Genomic DNA, 19,166 nt, shown 5'->3' on the forward strand with positions numbered 1-19,166 from the left:
TCAACATCGCAAAAATAATTATCTGGTTATTATCACATTGCTCTTTGTGGGAGTTTGTTGTGTGCAAATCAGCTGCTGTGTTTCCTACATTTCGACAGTGACTACACTTCACTGGCTTTAAAGTGCTTTGAGATATCCAATGATCTTGAAAAGTGCTATATCAAAGCAAGTTTTCTTTTACTTCCTTGGATTTGGGCCTTCTGAAATCCCTACATCTGGTTTTGGCAAAAGAAATAATTTTCATTCATAAAAAATGAAAGACTTTAATTTATAAGCCAGCAATGTGATAACGCCCAGATGATTTTTTTTTTGTGCTGTTGATGAAGGGTGAGGACAATGGGTATAGCTTCTTGCTCTTCTTCAAAAATATGCCATAGACTAGGTTTTTCCCCTCGGCAATTTGGGGGGGGGGCCTGGTCGCCGAGGGGAAAATGACACGGAACGATGTCGGGAGAAATCTCCGATGTCATCCCGGGTCATTTAAATTTTTCGGAAGGCGATCAGACAGCGAAATCAGCTGTCCGCCTGCCGACCTGTCAGTGGCCAATTGAGGCCATTGACAGGCTAGTTAAAGTACTTAAAGACCTGCCCGGCCAACCTTAAGGCTGGCGGGCAGGCCAAGAGCCCCAGCAGGCTTCTGATTATTCATGAAACTTCATCCACTGGCGGGATGAAGTTTCATGTCCGTTTTGTACAAAAATAATAAAGTTTATGTGTTCTTTATTAACATGTCCCATCTCGTGTTTTCTATTTTTAAAGTTTTTACCACTGTCAGTATTCTCCCTGAGACAGGACTTTGCCTCAGGGAGAAGTGCGCACTTTGACAGATGGGGAATCCCTCCCCCCCGCACAGGAAGCACACAGTGCTTCCTGTCGGGGATGCCACTTAAAATGGCTGCGGGCCCCGTTTCAGTGGCGGGGGTCGGCTGCCTGCCCACCGCCAAGCCGGTGGGGCCCGCCCGCCATCTGAGGGCAAGATTCTGCCCATAGTATCTTTTCTGTCCATCTGAGAGGACAGATAAGGCCTTCCTCAGTCTAGCGCACCACCTGAAAGGTGGCACCTCCGACAAGGCACTCTCAGTGCTCCAGCAGCATTCCCTCAGGGCTGCATTGGAGTGTCAGCCTTGATTTTTGTGCTCAGGTCCTGGTGTGGGGCTTGAATCCACAACTTTCAACTCAGAGGCAAGAGTGCTACCAGCTGAGCCACAGTTCATAGTAGTATATCCTTATGTTCTTAGAATATCTTAAAGCATTTTGCATCTAATGGATTTGTTTGAAGTGCAGTTACTGGCAGAAGTACAGCAGGTCACCACAAATGGTAAGAGTTTACTCAGATAATCTGATTTTTTTTGTTAGTGTAGGTAATGGGAGAACACTTTCCATAGCACCAGGAAAACCTACTGTTGCACTCTGAATAGTGTCACAGGATTTTCTATATCCGCCTGTGTAGCCTTACAAGTTCTCACCCAGGTGAAAAAAACAGTTCAGACGAGTACTCTTATTTCCCAGTCTTTATTGGTGTTCCATTTTCAGGTATACCAGACCAGTTCGGACCAGTATTCTTATTTCCCAGTTTTTACTGTTTCTCGTTCTGGGCAGTTTCATCCTAAAGACAATACAGCTACAACGTGAGGTTAGATTATGCGCTTGGGTCCATGCTTGGGCATGTACCTGTAATCAAATGATTCAGAAGTAAGAGTGCTACTGCTAAACAATGCTGGCACTGAATGAATTAAGATATTTTAAGATGTGATATTTAAAGAGTGGAACTGAATACAAGAGGTGTAATTTTACAATTATCTGTAACAAATAAAAACTTTCTTGAATATACATGGGTCTTTCCTTGAAGTTGGATCTAATAAGATTTATTTGGAAACTACTTTTCAAATTACTATCGAAGCAAAACAAAGCACACACTCAATTTTTGTTGACAGTATTAAATATGAATACTTAAAAATATATAAATGCTTAACATTTTGTATGAAATTACGCTGCTATTTTAATGGAGACCTTGGCATCTTCATTTTAAATTGATTAACTCCTCCATTGAAGTGGATGAAAGTGTAACATTGTAGGAATGTATTTAGCATTCACTTGCTAACATTACACATCTAATTTTGTCCTTTCCAGCCAATTGCATGCAATAATGAGTCCATTATATTCCAAGAATTTTGATGAAATGTGAATGTATAAATGTATTCCCTCTTGAAATTTTAGGATCCTTAAGTTTACATATGACAGTATAAATAGTCGCTTGAAAAATCCTTCATGTGTCTTTGTTGGAAGGTGAAAGTCATTTTATATTTCAGGAGAGTTTGGTACAATCCACAGTCCATCAACACCCATTAAAGATTCAGAATCAGATCGATTGCGTAGAGCTTCAGATGGAAAGTCACGTGGCAGAGGCAGAAGAAATAATAACCCCTCGCCTCCCCCAGACACTGACCTTGAGGTAAGGCTGACATATTGATCCCATTAAAAGTAAATAAAGCTACATTGAAAATGATGCATGAGCACCAATAAAGGCTCCACTCACTAATATAATAATGAAGGCTCCGTGCATGAAAATGAAAGAACTAAATAGCTTAAAATCTTTTTGTGATTTCTTTTCTCAGTAACAGTTTGAGTATTGATTTTTTTAACTGTTAATTCACTTGATAAATGATCTGTTAACTATATGAATTAGTTAATACAATCTGATCTAGTAACTGCCAAGCATTAATATACTATCACCTATAACCATTATCTCATTTAATGAGTGACTTAGCAATAGATTTTTCTGGTCACAGACCTTGACTTTTAAGTCCTTTCGTGAGTAATATAGAAAGCTGGGTCACGACATAGTAGCACTTACCTACAATTCCTTCTGGTTTCACATTTATTGATTGAGGTGTCATTTTACAGTGTGCAGAGGGCAACATTGATTTCTCTGTCTCTTCACAGCGAGTGTTCATATGGGACCTGGATGAAACAATCATTGTTTTTCACTCCTTGCTCACAGGGTCCTATGCCAATAGATATGGAAGGGTAAGTACCAAAGGACATTAGATATAGACATTTAAGTTGTCCTTTCTGAAAAAACAATTAACATCCAGGTGTAAGATAAATATGAGGAATCATGGAAAATCTGGTGGGGTTGCAAACTTTGAAACGTTTGTTTTAGTATTCCATATTAATATCTAAGCACCATAATAAATTTTCCTGTAGGCCTAGGGATATGCATTTTTTTATTCGTATGGCTGGGAAAGCAGCTATAGTTTGATGTTGAGATTAACAATCCATTCAACGGCTTCAACTGCCACAGTGTAAATGGTTGTGATGCTACCATGAACGAGTCTCGCGAGGCAGAAGTTCAGCGTGTGACCAATGATCCAACTTGGATGGACATAGTCATAACTTGAGCTATTCCTCATATTCCATTTGTGGAGCAAGTGGCTCATCTTCAAGTGATTGAGGGTTGTCCAAATTTTCCATGGAAAGTTGAAACCTGGACCTAAGCACTCTGATCAGTAGTTACCAGGATGTGAGTTGGTGATATTAGCAATCAACCAGGAGGTGTGCTGTTGAGAGGTGGGCCTGTCACCAGTTGTAGGGTATATGTATGTCTGTGTCTGTGTTTGATATGTATATTTTAAAGATTGCAGAGAATTGCTGGATTATTTCCCCCTTTAAGAAATTCCTATTGTGTATTTTTGAGCACACTTATATGCTGATGGTTTAACATTTTTATCCTATTTTATGTGGAAATATTTTTCTAATTTATTTAACTCTAAGAAAGCAGTTTTATAAAGGAAATAAAAATGTGGAAATGTACAGCAGGACCATTAGCATCTGTAAAGACAAAAGACAGGATAACATTTTGAGGATGTAGACCAGCAGTTACCAATGATTTCCCAATGCGATCCCATTTTAACATTTGAAAATTAATGCAACCTGTCACGACCCACTGGGGAAAATGCGCTGCAATATCAAGCCCCACTGCTCCCTGAGCTGAGACAAGTGTGAAAAAGTTGATCAACCCACCTAATTCTTTAATTTAGGTTAACAGAATAATAAGTAAATAACTGTTTATTGAACAAATTGTCTTTAACCAGTGGCAAAAGAAAGAAATATGAACTGCTAATTTCTAACTCTATAACCTAAACTTTACCTCTTCTTAAATCCCTATATACACACATACAAGACACATAAGACACACAAAAACATGGATTTTAAGGATGGGATAAAACAGTTCAAAAGCACTAATTCCAGAGTACGGGATTTGATGGGTTGATTTTGATCGATGTCTTCCAAATTCCTTTCAGTTCTTTGTTGATGACACGAGGTGGTCTTCCAGCACTTTCAGTCTTTAGTTCACTGGTTGAGCATTTGCCTTTCAATGACTCTAACGGTGATTTTCCCCTTTGCCTCTTGACAGGGGTTTTCAGAGAGCGAGAGCAGGTTATAGAGATATGAGGAGAAAAATCCAGCTAGTTATTATTTCAGAATGACTGGAATATGACACACACAGGAAGGAGCAAGAGGCTTTAGGTCTTTTCTTCTCAGCTGTTTTCTTCTAGGAGCTGTTCTGCTGCACTGCTCGCACACAAAACCTGGTCACCTGGTCAGGAGCCAATTAAAACTTTGTTGCCAGGCAGTTCCCCATTGGACCAGACTCCTCCTCGGCACCATCCTGTCTTTCATGGCGCACACTATTACAAGACAACAACAGTGTACATATCCCTCACACTGCTCCCATAGATATGTCCTTCAGCCATTGTAATTTTAATCCACAGCAAACAAATAAAAAGATATGTTCTTTACAACAGTCCAACAGAAATAAAAAGATATGTTCTTTACAAATCCCAGACACCAACAAAAACAAAACAGCAATATGGCAGCATAATAACATTTAGTGAAGAGGGCACTCAGAGCATGCCTGCACCACGTTGTGTTAACTCAATGTTAACGACAAAGCTGGAAAAATAAATCTTTTTATTAAGGCTGAGGAGGCTTTAGGCTATTCCACAGCCAACAATCTGCTCTGAAAACTCTGCTCGCATATCGACAGCTGTGACAAATTCCACAACAGCAGTTGAGACAATTCAACCTACCTCCCCATGTTAATGGATCTTTTAAAATAATTCAAGGATCTGGATCCGGATCCGAATCCGTATCTTCATTAAAAGCTAATCAATTCTTCCTTTGGCCATGCACTACCTGTGTACCAAGTTTTGTTAAGATCAGGCCATTAGCTTTTGAGATGTATTGTTTACAGGCAAACAGATTAACAAATGGGCAAAAACAATACCACCACCCACCTTCAGTGGAAGAAATAAAAACAATCAATAAACAAACGGAACATATTCAAGCAACACCTGCTCATCAGTAGTCTACACACTAATGCCCAATTTTCACTCCACTGGAACTGCTTGATTCCAGAATTCATCATAGCTTTGATTTGGATATGGATATAAGAGTTGAGTGGCAGAGTAGCGAGAGTAGCTGTGCTTGACATCAAGGCAGCATTTGACTAAGTATAGCATTAAAGAACATGAATATAAACTGAAGTCATTGGGAGTCAAAGGGTCTACAACAGCCATATATGTTTTTTGTCATCCTTGACAAAAAGGAAAATAGCTGTGGTTGTTGGAGGCCAAATATCACAACACCAGGACATCATTGTAAGAGTCCTTAAGGAAGTATCTTGGCCTAAGATCTTCAGCTGCTTCATTAGTGGCCTTTGCCCTATCATAAGATCAGGACTGGGACTGTTCACTGACAAATACAGAATGTTCAGACCATTTACAACTCGCCCGATAATGAAACAGTTTATACTAAACTACAGCAGAACCTGAATGGCATCCAGGCTTGGGCTGACAAATTGCAAGTAACCTTTGCACCACATAACTGCCAGTTAATGACTATCTTGTACAAGAGAAAACCCAACTTTCTTCCAATGACTTTTCAAGGCAAAATTTCCTAACGGTTGAGGTCATCATTGAAAAAAAGTTAAACAGGAGCAGCCTTTTGTCTTTTCTATTTAACATTGTAGAAAGACTAAACCTGGTTGCCTCATCTATAAAATGTCTTTGTCCCTTACCTTTAGATGTGAACATACAAATTAGGAGCAGGAGTAGGCCACTCGGCCCCTCGAGCCTGCTTCGCCATTGAATAAGATCATGACTGATCTGATTGTAACCTGCCTGCCCCAGATAACCTTTTACCCCCTTGTTTATCAAGAATCTATCTATCTCTACCTTAAAAATATTCAAGGACTCTGCTTCCATAGTCTTTTGAGGAATGGAGTTCCAAAGACTCATTACTCTCCAAGAGAAGAAATTTCTCCTCATCTCTGTCTTAAATGGGTAACCCCTTATTTTTAAACAGTGATCCCTAGTTTTAGAATCCATGCAACTACCTCACTAAAGTCACATGCCAATCAAAGGCTTACAATATGAAATGGTGGCATCTTCTGATATTTTTACAGATTTTACACTTCTAAGTAGCCTCTTCTTGCACGTTCTTCATCAGTCACACCTGTATCGCTAATGACAAATTGCTTTCCCTCTGATTCTTATCACCTGATGCCATTACTTCACATTGATGGAATACATCAGATTTTGTTAAGGAGATACAATACTGTCCTGATTGGGTGAACTGCAGATCAACTGATTTTCCAAACATAATTGTGTTATTGTGTTTAACTAACTTGCTTGAAATTTTGATGAGGTGACAGAGAGGGTTGACGATGGTAATGTTGTTGATGTGGTGTACATGGACTTCAAATTTGATAAAGTGCCACACATCAGACTTGTGAGCAAAGTTAGAGCTCATGGAATAAAAGGGACATTAGCAACATGGATATGAAAGTGGCTTAGTGGCAAGAAACAGAAAGCCATGGTGAAATTTTGCTTTTTGGACTGGAGGAAGGTATATAGTGGAGTTCCTTAGGGATTGGTGCTCGAACCCCTGCTCTTCCTGACATATATTAATGATCTAGATGTACAGAGCACAATTTCAAAATTTGTGGATGATATGAAACTTGGATGTGTTGAACTTCAAAAGGACATAGACAGGTTGGTAGAATTGGTGGCAGATGAAATTTTATGCAGAGAAGTGTGAAGTGATTCATTTTGGTCGGAACAATGCAGAGATATAATATAAAGTAAAGGGTACAATTCTAAAGGGGATGAAGGAGCAGAGGGACCTAGGTGTATATGTGCATAAATCATTGTAGGTGGCAGGATAGGTTAAGAGCACAGTTCATAAAGCATACTGAATCCTGGGCTTTATCAATAGGGGCATAGAGTACAAAAGCAAGGAAGTTATGTTAAAACTGTATACTGGTTCAAAAGTAACTGGAGTATTGCGCCCAATTCTGCACAGTACATTTTAGGAAGGATGTGAAGACATTAGAGAAAATGCGGAAAAGATTCATGAGGATGGTTCCAAGGATGAGGAATTTCACTTACGTAGTAGAGAAGTTGAGACAATTTTCCGTGGAGAAGGTTGAGAGGAGATTTGATGGAGGTATTCAAAATCATGAGGAGTCTGGATAGAGTAGATTGGGAGAAACTGTTCCCATTGGTGGAAGGGTTGAGAATCAGAGGGCACAGGTTCAAGGTCATTGGCAAAAGAAGCAATGGTGACATGAGGAAAAATGTTTTCACACAGCGAGTGGTTAGGATCTGGAGTGCACTGGCTGAGTCTGGTAGAGGCAGGCTTTCAAAAGGGAATTGCATCATTATTTGAAAGGAAAAATTTGGGTACATGGAAAAGGCAGGAGTGTGGCACAAGGCAAATTGCTCCCTCAGAGGGCCAGAACAGAAATGATGGGCTGAAAGGTCTCCTCTGTACTGTAACCATTCTATGATTCTATGATCATGCTCCATGTCAAGTTTCATTTGTGCCTTTTCATAGAAGATTTACCCAATAGCAAAGGTATTTCACTAGAGACTACATCGGTACTGGCATGGTGGCTTATTGCAGCTATTATACATGGAATTTCAACTTCCTTTAATGACCTCAATGTGTTGTCATCACCAAAGCTAAAGCAAGTAGTACTTTTGTATTCATCAACCTTTTGTCAATCCTTACTACTGAGTGAATGTAGATAACGTTTTGACCAATTTGTTCCACATGCGGTCAAAGTGCCAGTACTATCTAGCACATCACAGTTGAATAAGTCCATGATAAAGACATTCATAACAGGGCTAAAACTCCTTTTGAGTAGCACAATTTGATCAGATTCATCATTATCTTCATCTTCTGCCTCAGAATTCTCTGTATCATGTGTCATTTCGAGGACCCTGCCTCCCCACCCGGGGCAGTTCAACACATAGTGATACTTTGAGTGAACCCATTCTCTACAAACAAAAGGAATATGTTCAAGCTCTGTACTGTTTTTGAATTACCCAGGAGCTTGGGAAGCCTATAGTTCCCTGTTGCTTTTACCATGGCAATGTCTTGGCCAATCAAAATTGACTTGCCAACCAACAGCACCCTTTATCCAGTAGTATAAATTGTCGTGATCTTTTGAAATTTGGCATTCTTGTGTTTGTCCTGATGAGTGCAAGACGAAAGCTTCAGCATGTTATCCCTCTATTCAGCAATATTGACCTAATTAACTGTTTCTTGGGCATTCCATGGATTCATTTGCTTATTTTTGCTTTCCAATTCTGTCTTCTACTGCAATAGTCAGATCTACAAAAGGTGCTTTCATCCTCTTTCTATAAAACAAAAGGGCACAATTCTAAAGGGGGTGCAGGATTGGAGGGACCTGGAGGATATGTGCACAAATTGTTGAAGGTGGTAGGCATGGATGCAAAAGCATTAGAGAGGGCCCAGGAAAGATTCACAAGAAAGTTTCCAGGGAAGAGGAACTTCGGATACGTAGATAGATAGGAGAAGCTTGGACTGTTCTTCTTGGAAAAGAGCAGGGTGAGAAGAGATTTGATAGAGGTATTCAAAATCATGAGCGGTCTGGACAGATTAAATAGGGAAAAACTGTTCCCATTGGTGAAAGGATCGAGAACCAGAGGGCACATATTTACGGTAATTGGAAAAAGAAGCAATGGTGACATGAGGAAAACTTCTTTTACATAGCAAGTGGTTAGGATCTGGAATGCACTACCTGAGAGTATGGTGGAGGCAGATTCAATCATGACATTTAAAAGGGAATTGGATCACCATCTGAAAGAGAAAAATTTACAGGGCTATGAGAAAAGGCAAGGAATGGCACAGGCATGATGAGCCGAATAGCCTCCCTCTGAGGTGTAACCATTCTATGATGCTATGCCTGTCTGTAGCTCTGTCATATACTCTTGCCTGTGTCCAGTAGCTGAACCATTTCAAAATCCAGCAGTGGTTGGATTCTCTATTATTTGTGTCACAAAAAATCTCATTTGTCCCACCAAGGCTGCAGTAAATAATTGTTTTCCCCAATAATTTTTCAAGGCAGCAGACACCTGATCCAACAAGGCGTCTTTCTCTGGGAACTGATCTTCAGTTAGAACCAGGAACCTGCCCATATGTAACACCCGAGCACAATCCAACAATTTAAATGCTAGTACTGAGGCTGGGATCTCTAAATTTAAATTTCTCTATTTTATACAGCCCATGATATGTTCCTTCATTGAAGAACCATATGCTTTCTGAAATCTACCAAAGTTTGACCATGCCTCATAGACATTTAATTGATCACCTTTCTTGTATATTTCATTCAAACACTCAAATAGAAGATCCATCAGTATTCATCATTATTAAACTGACAGGGAACCAGCAAACAAAATACTTTATTTCTGATTTTACTTCTGATAGGATGTGACAAAGCCAAGGCTGTACTTTGTTTCCTCTTTGGGAAGGACGTAATCCACGTCCACTTCATTTTTCCACTGACCATATGGTTCGGACTCTGAGAGCATTGGAGGGTAATCGTACCCCAATAATTTACACTTTCTTTCATGCCTCATAATAGCGACTAAGATTGTAGTCTTCATGAGAATTTTTTCTCCTAGTTTCCAACCTTCACATTTAGGCAACCTTCTCTGCTGCCATGTTATATTCCAGAAAGCTGGTTGGCGAAGGAAAATACTGGACCTAACCTTTACTCAGTCTTATATTTATTTACAGAGTGAGTTAGGAGGTAGAAACTTGTAATGCTTCAATCACCCGACAGTTTCAGTAAGTGCTCAAGTGAAACCCCAGGTAATGTCCTTCAGCTGCATGTGGCTAAACACAATTGATACACCATGAACACTAACGTGCTTTACAGGGACATTTATAAAGCAAAATTTGACACCAAGGCACATAAGGCGATATTAGGGCAGATGGCCAAAAGCTTGGTCAAAGACACAGATGCTAAATGGGACAGTGCACCAAAGGTGGAGGTGAAGATATGATTGGACAGATTTGAAGCTGCACAAATATTGTGGTAAATAGAGGACCAACACCAGCACAGTTGGGAACTTGGAAGTGCTATTATAAATGACTTTTGTATCCACCCCAAAAAATATACCCAGAAGGGGGAGGTCGTAAAATATGAATAGCGTGTATGGATGGAGTGATTAAGGGAAGAGAGGACAGCAGTGAGCTCAGAGGAGATAGAATATGAGTTGAGATGGAGTTTGAAATCATCAAGCATGAGAAGTCATTTGGTGCAGAGCCTGAGGAAGGAAAGCAGGAACATAGAATAGAATCATAAAATGATAGAGCATAGAAGGAGACCATTTGGCCCATCATGTCTGTACTGTTTATTTGATAGAGCTATCCAATTAGTCCCAGTCCCTGCTCTTTCCCAACAGCCCTGTTTTTTGAAAAAAACAACCCTTCTAACTCTTTCAATTCACCTCTCTTTGAATGCTACTATTCGGGCACTGCATTCCAGCTCACAACTCAAAAATGTCTCCTCATTTCACCTCTAGTTCTTTTTCCAGTCACCCAAAATCTGTGTCTTATTACCAAACCTTATTGGTTGGGCTCCCCACTACCTCTTAAGGGCAATAAGGGATGGGCAGTAAATGCTGGCCTTGACAGCAACACTTCCATCCAAAGAATGAATAATAAAACAAGAGTTTATCCTTAGTTACTCCATCAAAATCATGAATAGTTTTGATAACCTCTATCAAATCTCTTTTTAACCTCCTCTGCTCTAAGGAGAATAATCCCAACTTCTCCACTTTTTCTATGTTATTTTTATGAACTTCCAAAAGCATTTGAGAAAGACCCTCACAAGAGACTGAAGCTCGTGGAATGGAATACAAATGATTGACCTGGTTAGGGAATTAACTGAGTGGCAGGAGACAGATAAGACTAATGAGCAGGCACTCTAATTGGCAGAATATTATTCGTGATTTCAAGCAGGGATCTGTGTTGGGGCTTCCAACTATTCATTGTATTTATTAATGACTTATCCAAATTTGCAAATGAAATAAAGATAGGTGGCATTGTAAGCAGTGTAGAAGGAAGCATAAAATTAAAAAGAAATATTAATATATTAAGTGAATGGGCAAAAACTATGACAAATGGATTTCAATATAGGCAAATGTTAGGTGATCCACTTTGGATCTAGAAAAAACAAGATATGGTACTTTCTAAGTGATGAAACTGTTAGAAACAGGGAGGTCCAAGGAGACTTTCTATGTACATAGACCGTTAAGATGTCCATGGGCAGGTACACAAAATAATCAAAAAGGCTAATGGAATGCTGGCCTTTATATGTAGTGGACTATTACTGAATGGGGTAGAAGTTATTCTACAGCTATACACAGCTATACACTAGTTAGATCACACCTGGGATTCTGCATTCAGTTATGAGTATCACACCACAAGAAGGATATATTGTCCTTGGAATGAGCACATCATAGATTTATCAGAATAATACCTGGACAGCAAGGATTAAATTATGAGGCAAGATTACAAATTAGGGTTGTATTCCCTGAGATTTAGAGGATTAATAGGTGATTTGATCAAAGTTTTCCAGGTATTAAGGGGAGCAGATATGATAAGATATAAATTATTTCTGCTGATCGGGGAGTCCAGCACTAGGGGATATAGCTTAAATGTTAGGGCCAGACCTTTCAGGAGTGAAGTTAGGAAACACTTCTATGCACAAGGGGTGGTAGAAATTTGCAACTCACTTACACAAATGGAAGTTAATGCTAGGTCAGTTGTTAATTTTAAACCTAAGGTTGATAGATTTTTGTTATTCAAAGATTTTAATGAACATGGGTCAAAGGTCACAGATCAAACGTGATCCTATTGCATTATGTGAAAATAACCTACAGTATGTCCCTGTTTTAAGTTGCCCAGATCTTAATTGTTCCACTTTAACATTGTGGACGTAATGGAGTTGGTATCCATCGTTTCACACCGGGCCGACATAGCGACACATGACCCTATTTTGGAGCAGCCTCTGCCACCCACCACTTTTTCCTTTCTCCTCCCCCTCCCACTCGCCATCCTCTCCTGCTCGCCCACCCTCCTGTGCATGGCTTGTCCTGCATCTCACCACTCTCCTGCTTGTCTCCCTCCTGTTCGCTGCATCCCTTCCTGACCCTCACACTTGCAGCTCCTCTTGCTGCCTTGTTCAGTTCCTCCCTCTTGCTGCCCCTCTCCCAAGCCCACGCTCATAGTGAGGGTTTGGAAGAGGGAAGTGGCAAACAAGAGGGGAGCAGGGAGCAGGAGGGCCAGGGAGTGGGAGAGTTGGGAGCGGAAGAGTAGTAGGAAGAGTTAGCATATTTCTTTTACTTTTTAAATTTTATTTTATTTTAAAAGTTATTTAATTTACAAATGTAGGAATTTAGGAATGTACAGTATTTCAACTTGCAGGGTATAATGTTTAAGTTTGTTTTTGACGAGAAAGGTTCTATAGAACCTAACTACAGCTTTTCCATTAGTTGTAATGAGAAAACTTGATTTGGTTAACACTTGTTTCATTTAAAATTGTACTTTTCAGGAACACAATTACAATGTTAAGCAAGGGATTACTATACTCCTGTTTGTTTGTTCTCTCATACCTGGTATCATTCTAGTAAATCTCTTCCACACACCCACCAAAGCCTTGACATCCTTGTGGTGCCCAGAATTGAATACAAAACTCCAGCTTTTGTCTAACCAATGTTTTAGAAAGGTTTATCATAACTTCCTTGCTTATATATTCTATTCCGCTATTAATAAAGCCAAGAATCCCATATGCTTTTTGAACAGCCTCCTAAGCTTGTCTTGCCACCTTCAAAGATTTGTGTGCATGCACCCTTGGGTTTCATTGCCCTGCACCATTGTGCCATTTAGTCCATAGTGCCTTTCCTCAGTCTTCCTATCAAAATGCAGCATTTTGAATTTCAGGTGCCATGTGTGTGCTCATTTTGCTAGTCTGCTTTGTCTTCCTTGAGTCTGTTACTATCACCTTATTGTTTATTACATTTCCAAGTTTCTTATCATTGGCAAACTTTGAAATTATACCCTGTATATCCAAATCCAGGTTATTAATATGTATCAAAAAGAGCAGTGACCTTAACACAAACCCGAGGAAAGCACACCCTTCAGTCTGAAAATCAATCAATCACCAATACTGTCTGCTTTCTGTCCCTTAGCAAATTCTGTATCTATGCTGCCACTGTCCATTTAACCCTGTGAGCTTTAATTTTACTAACAAGTGGTACTTGGTCTACTATCTCCTAAAAGTCCATAAATTTGATTGAGGAATTTAATGAGGTGCTTGGGTCGATGGTAGAGAATGACTATTTTAAAGGAGAGGTGAAAGGGGTGAAACAGGGTAAGATGCTGAAAGGAAGAGAAAGTACCAAACGAATAGGGAGAAGCACCAAGTTGTGATTTGATGATAAGAGCCAAACTACCAGTGTGACTGTCTTGGTAGAGCAGGTGACGTAAGGTACAGAGAGGCAAGGAGGCTTCATTAAGGAGGGAAGATATCACCAGCCAATTTGCCTTCAGTTTGAGGCAGCAATGAGGGCTTTGATGGACTCCTCAAAGGATGCTAAGAGAGGCATAAAGAGAAGCTGTAGGTGTATTCACGAGGGAGCCAAGCCTGCAACACTGGCAAGAAAGAAGGAAGGTTAAAGAGTGTTGAAGGGCTGGGGAATGGACTTGAGGGAGGGGCAGAGTGACCAAGGGGGAGAAATGAATGGAGGCATGAGTTTACGAGACAGAGGGGCTACCAGTGTTAAAGAGAAAAGAAGAATAGGGAAGAAATAAAAGTGAAGGACATGGTTCTGGTGCAGCACCCAAAACACTGGACATGAAAGGAGATTAATGTGGAATTTGACTTTTTATTAGTTTATTAGGAGACCCAGTTGTGTCAGATTGGAGAACAAACTTTGATGTGGGTCTGAGCCAATTCTGAGTCCAACTGCTGAGTTTGTGCCTTTTTAAAATTATTGTCATCAACATTAGCCCTAAATTTGGGTGTCAAATTGTAAATTAGGTGCACCTCCAGAGATACCAAGGCCGAACTGGAAAAAAATTGCATTTTTCAGAATCTCCAGGGACAGAAACAAGTATAAATACTGATGATAGAAGAGGCCTACCTATTTTGATTGCTGCTGGACTAAGCCTTTACCTAGTCAGCATTCTGCTTTCTGACAGCATTAGTCATACAGGTATTTCCAAAGCAACTGTGAACATAAGAAACAGGAGCAAGAGTGGGCAATTTGACCCTTCTCTGAAGGCTCTGCTGTTCAGTAAGATCATGGTTGATGATCTACCTCAGCTCCACTATTCTACACGATCTTCATATCCCTTGATTCCCTTAGTATCCAAAAATCTATCGATCTCTGTCTTGAATATACTCAATGACTGAGCATCCATAGTCCTCGGGAGTAGAGAATTGCAAAGATTCACAACCCTTTGAATGAAGAAATTTCTCACCATCGCAGTCTTAAATGGCTGACTTCTTATTCTGAAACTGTGACCCCCAGTTCTAAACTCCCCAGCATTAATCCTATCATGCCCCTTAAGAGTTTTATATGGTTCAATGAGATCACTTTTCAATCTTCTAAATTCTAGGCAATATCGTTCCAGTCTACTCAACCTCTCCTCATAGGACAACCCCCTCATCCCAGAAATCAGTCCTGTGAACATTTGTTGCACTCCCTCTAAGATAAATATGTCCTTCTCTAAGCATGGAGACCAAACCTGTATACAGTAGTCCATGTATGGTCTCACCAAGACCCTACATAAATGTAGTAAGACTCATTTGTTTTTATTTTCAAATCCCAAGGTAATGAAGGTGACATACCATTTATGTTCCTAATTGCTTGTTGTACCTGTAAACTTTCCATTCCTCTGAATACTAGCTTTCCCCAGTCTCTCACCATTTAAAAAGAATTCTGCATTTCTGTGTTTCTGACCAGAATGGATAACTTCACATTTCTCCATATTATATTCTATCTGGCATGTACTTGTCTACTCACTTAACCTATCTATATCCCTTTGCATCCTCCTGTCAGTTTACTTTTCCACTGAGCTTTGTATCATCAAAAAAATTAAATTAAGTTATTGAAATTAATTGTAAATAGTTAAAGCCCAAGCACTGATCCTAACAGTACTCCACCAGTTACAGCCTGGCAACTTGAAAATAACCCATTTATTCTTACTTTCTGTTTTCTGGCCGTTAACCAATTCTCAGTCCACGGTAATATATTATACCTAATCAAATTAGCCCTAAGTTTCTGTAATAATCTCTTGAATAGCATCTTATTGAATGCATTCTTAAAATCCAAATATACTACATCCCCTGTTTTTCCCTTATCTACCCTGTTAATAGGTTTTGTTTTTTATTCTTTCATGGGATGTGGGAGGCGCTGGCTAGGCCAGCATTAGTTACCCATCCGTAATTGCTCTTGAGAAGGTGGTGGTGGTGAGCCGCCTTCTTGAACCACTGCAGTCCATGTGCTGAAGATACACCCAGTGCTGTTAGGAAGGGAGTTCCAGGATTTTGACCCAACGACAGTGAAGGAACAGCGATATAGTTCCAAGTTAGGATGGTGTGTGGCTTGGAGGGGAACTTGCAGGTCGTGGTGTTCCCACATGCATCTGCTTGTTCTTTGAGGTGGTAGAGGTTGTGGATTTGGACTGTGCTGTTGAAGGAGCCTTGGTGAGTTGCCAGAATGCTTTTTGTAGGTGGTACAGACTGCTGCCATTGTGCATTGGTGGAGGGAGTAAATGTTGAAGGTGGTGGATGAGGTGCCAATCAAGTGGGCTGCTTTGTCCTGGATGGTGTTGGGCTTCCTGAGTGTTGTTGGAGCTGTATTTATCCGGGCAAGTGGAGAGTATTCCATCACACTCCTGACTTGTGCCTTGTAAATGGTGGACATGCTTTGGGGAGTCAGGAGGTGAGTTATTTGCTGCAGAATTCCCAACATCTGACCTGCTCTAGTTCAGTTTCTAGTTAATGGTAACCCCTAGTATGTTGATATTGGGAGATTCAGTGATGGTAATGCCATTGAATGTCATGGGGAGATGGTTAGATTCTCTCTTGTTGGAGATAGTCATTGTCTGGCACTTGTGTGGCCTGAATGTTACTTGTCGCTTATCAGCCCAAGCCTGAATGTTGTTCAGGCCTTGCTGTATATGGGAAAAGATACTGCAAAGGCTATGGGCCCTGAAAAGATACCGGCATTAGTATTAAAGCCTTGTGTCCACAACTAACTGCATCCCTAGCCAAGCTGTTCCAGTACAGCTACAACACTGGCATCTACCCGGTAATGTGGAAAATTGCCCAGTTATGTGCTGTCCACATAAAGCAAGTCCAACCCGGCCAAATTACCGCCCCATTAGTCTACTATCAATCATCAGTAAAGTGTTGGGAGGTCGACAGTGCTATCAAGCAGTACTTGCACAGCAATAACTGCTCACTAATGCTAAGTTTAGGTTCTGCCAGGGGCACTCAGCTCTTGACCTCATTACAGCCTTAGTTTAAACATGGACAAAAGAGCTGAACTCCAGAGGTGAAGTAGGAATGACTGCCCTTGACACCAAGGCAGCACTTGACTTAGTATGGCATCAAGGAGCCCTAGAAAAACTGGAGACAATGGGAATCGGGGGAAAATTCTCCACTGGTTGGAGTCATACCTAACACAAAGGAAGATGGTTGTGGTTGTTGGAGGTCAATCATCTCTGTCCCAGGACATTACTGCAGGAGTTCCTCATGATAGTATCCTAGGCCCAGCCATCTTCAGCTGCTTCATCAATGACCTTTCCTTTCGTCATAAGGTCAGAAGTGGGGATGTTCGCTGATGATTGCATAATGTTCAGCACCATTCCTGACTCCTCAGCTACTGAAGCAGTCTAGGTCCATATGCAGCAAGACCTGGACAACATTCAGGCTTAGGCTGATAAATGGCAAATAACATTTGTGCCACACAAATGCCAGACAATGGCCATCTTCGACAAAAGAGAATCTAAGCATCTCCCTTTGACATTCAAAGCCAGTACCATCACTGAATCCCCCACTATCAACATCCTGGGGGTTACCATTGACTAGCAACTGAACTGGAGCAGACGTATAAACAATGGCTACAAGGGCAGGCCAGAGGCTGGGAATTCTGCAGAGAGTAACTCACCTCCTGACTCCACAAAGCATGTCGACCATCTTCAATGCACAAGTCAGGAGTGTGAAGACAATACTCTCCACTTGCCTGGGTGAGTACACCTCCAACAACACTCTAGGAGCTTGACACCATCAAGGACAAAGCAGCCGACTTGATTGGCACACTATCCACTACCTTAAACATTCACTCCCTCCACCACCAACACACAGTGGCAGCAGTGTGTACCATCGGCAAGATACACTGAAGCAACTCACCAAGGTTCCTTCAACAGCATCTTCCAAAGCCACAGCCTCTACCACCTAGAAGGACAGGGCCGTAAATGCATGGGACACCACCATGGTAGAATTAGCCCCCCCAAGCCACACTCCATCCTGACTTGGAACTATATCGCCATTCCTCCACTGTCGCTGGGTCAAAATCCTGGAACTCCTTTCCTAACAGCATTGTAGGGGTATCTACACCACATGGACTGTTCATGCTGCAAGAAGGCAGCTCACCACCACCTTCTCAATGGCAATTAGGCATGGACAATAAATGCTGGCCTAGCCAGAGATACCCACATCTCACGAATTAATAAATAAAAAAATGTGGGCCATCAAGTGCAGGGGATTTGTCAACTTTTAATCTTATTATTTTTTTCTGTATTATTACTTCACTAATTTATTTAAATTCCACATTCTTGATAGACTCTTGTTTCCCCAATATTGCTGGAATATTATTGTCTTTTATGATGAAGTCAGATATGAAGTATTTGCTTAATGTCTTGCTTTGTGGGAAGGTTCAATAGCCATATAAAAATTCACAAATCATGACTTTCAAACAACTCTACATTCTTGTTTGTCAGATATAGTAGAATTACCTCCAGAATATAAACAGGATAGAGTCCAGTGTTACCCAACTTGGGTTGTATAGCAGAACCCATTTTTTGAGCTATTCTGTTATGTAAACTATTTAGTTTGACTCCTACTTCAGGTGAATAGTATTACAAAAGGTGATGCTAGACTTCTCATTAAAAAGGTGAATTCTACACGTTTGATAGTTTCAAGACCCAAAACCTATTGGGTCTCAAGAGCGTTGCTAGAGGCAGTACACAAACCCAACAAACCCCACTAGTACTAAGTAGCAAAGCCAGGAGGGAAGCACTTGGGAAGTTGGAGGTGTTTGCTTCAGTGTCATTGTCCCCACAACCATTGAATCAGAGTAAAAGTGTGTTAAAGATCTTATTATTAATCCAAACAGACACTGGATTCAGCAGATATGCAAATGTGAGACTCATTGGATATACTAAACAAGCAGTGAAAAACGATATTGTCGACATCACAAATAGTATATCCAGTGGAACAGTTTGCAAATTAGAGTGCAGAATAGGTAAAGAAAAATACTCATTCTAAATCACTGTGTATCGTATTTGTTTCCCACTAACGTTCTTTGTTTGGTTTAAATAAAAAGCCCACAGTGAGCTCATTTATTAATTACATTTGCCTTTGTTCTAATGAGGAAAATATTTAAACCCTTGGCTGACTCTGTAGTGTTTATTTCCTTTTTGTTAGTCATGCATTCTAAACAAACAGGGACCCAGGATATTGCAGTCTCAAAACCATGTCACTGAAACTT

The 19,166-nt window shown here is 40.5% G+C and overlaps 1 protein-coding gene across 21 annotated transcripts in view; it reads left to right on the forward strand.

Annotated features, from left to right (window-relative positions):
* The window catches only part of eya1 (EYA transcriptional coactivator and phosphatase 1), a 245,097-nt gene that overhangs the window by 137,606 nt on the left and 88,325 nt on the right, over positions 1 to 19,166 (forward strand). For all 21 annotated transcript variants that reach the window (XR_013576404.1, XM_078540328.1, XM_078540338.1 and 18 more), the window contains 2 exons: positions 2,310 to 2,452; positions 2,944 to 3,027. Coding sequence is in view for 20 of the 21 variants with exons in the window: in XM_078540328.1 (XP_078396454.1) it covers positions 2,310 to 2,452; positions 2,944 to 3,027 (227 nt within the window). In the remaining variant the exon portion in view is untranslated. The remainder of the gene's footprint in view (positions 1 to 2,309; positions 2,453 to 2,943; positions 3,028 to 19,166) is intronic.

This window comes from Cetorhinus maximus, chromosome 4 (assembly GCF_964194155.1).
Source record: "Cetorhinus maximus chromosome 4, sCetMax3.hap1.1, whole genome shotgun sequence".
Taxonomy (NCBI): Eukaryota; Metazoa; Chordata; class Chondrichthyes; order Lamniformes; family Cetorhinidae; genus Cetorhinus; species Cetorhinus maximus.